General features: G+C 42.9%; 1 protein-coding gene across 1 annotated transcript; it reads left to right on the forward strand.

Annotated features, from left to right (window-relative positions):
- The first annotated feature begins 331 nt into the window (after positions 1–331).
- Positions 332–856, forward strand: LOC108299046 (ubiquitin-40S ribosomal protein S27a-like). The gene has a single exon (XM_037735948.1). The coding sequence runs from the start codon at positions 432–434 to the stop codon at positions 846–848; it is 417 nt and encodes a 138-aa protein (XP_037591876.1). The 5' UTR covers positions 332–431; the 3' UTR covers positions 849–856.
- The last annotated feature ends 108 nt before the right edge of the window (positions 857–964 follow it).

The raw sequence follows: 964 nt of genomic DNA on the forward strand, positions 1-964 counted from the left end.
CTGGGCGACAGTGCAAGACCGTCGCAAAAAAATTAAAAATGTTTTGGCCGGTTGTGGTGACTCACACCTGTAAACCCAGCACTTTGGGAGGCTAAAGTGGGCAGATCACCTGAGGTCAGGAGTTTAAGACCAGCCTGGCCAACATGGTGAAACCCTGTCTCTACTAAAAATACAAAAATTAGCCGGGCGTGGTGGCAGGTGCCTGTAATCCCAGCTACTCAGGAGGCTGAGGCAGGAGAATCATATGAGCCCAGGAGACAGAAGTTGCAATGAGCTGAGATCACACCACTGTACTGGGTGACAGAGTAAGGCTCTGTCTCGCACCCCCACGCCCACTCCCCCACACACAAATTAAAGATCTGCCATCTGCAAAAGCACATTTTTGTAAAAACTCTTACAGGGAAGACCATCACTCTCAAGAACCCTTGGATATGACAGAAGGTGTAAAGGCTGAGATCCAGGATAAGGAAGAACTTCCTCCTGATCAGCAAAGACTGATCTTTGCTGGCAGGCAACTGGAAGGTAGACATACTTTGTCTGACTACAACATTCAAAAGGAGTCTACTCTTCATCTTGTGTTGAGACTTCCTGGTGGTGGTAAGAAGAGGAAGAAGTCTTACACCACTCCCAAGAAGAATAAGCATGAAAGAAAGAAGATTCAGCTGGCTGTCCTGAAATATAAAGTGGATGAGAATGTCAAAATTAGTCTCCTTTGTCAAGAGTACCCTTCTGATGAATGTGGTGTTGGAGTGTTTATGACAAACCACTTTAACAGACATTATTGTGACAAATGTGGTCTGACTTACTGCTTCAACAAACCAGAAGATAAGTGTGTATTAGTTAATTAAAGACATGAACTAACATTAAAAAAAATTTTTTTTTTTTTAAATCCTGGGATCATAGGTGTAAGCCACCACACCCAGCCTTTTTTCTCTCTTTTTAAAAAATGTTTTTAATAAGAGCC

This window comes from Cebus imitator, unplaced genomic scaffold (assembly GCF_001604975.1).
Source record: "Cebus imitator isolate Cc_AM_T3 unplaced genomic scaffold, Cebus_imitator-1.0 Scaffold1564, whole genome shotgun sequence".
NCBI classification, from domain to species: domain Eukaryota; kingdom Metazoa; phylum Chordata; class Mammalia; order Primates; family Cebidae; genus Cebus; species Cebus imitator.

What these genes read in the sequence shown, in the direction of transcription:
- LOC108299046 (XM_037735948.1), top strand. Translation starts at nt 432, where the DNA reads ATGACAGAAGGTGTAAAGGCTGAGATCCAGGATAAGGAAGAACTTCCT.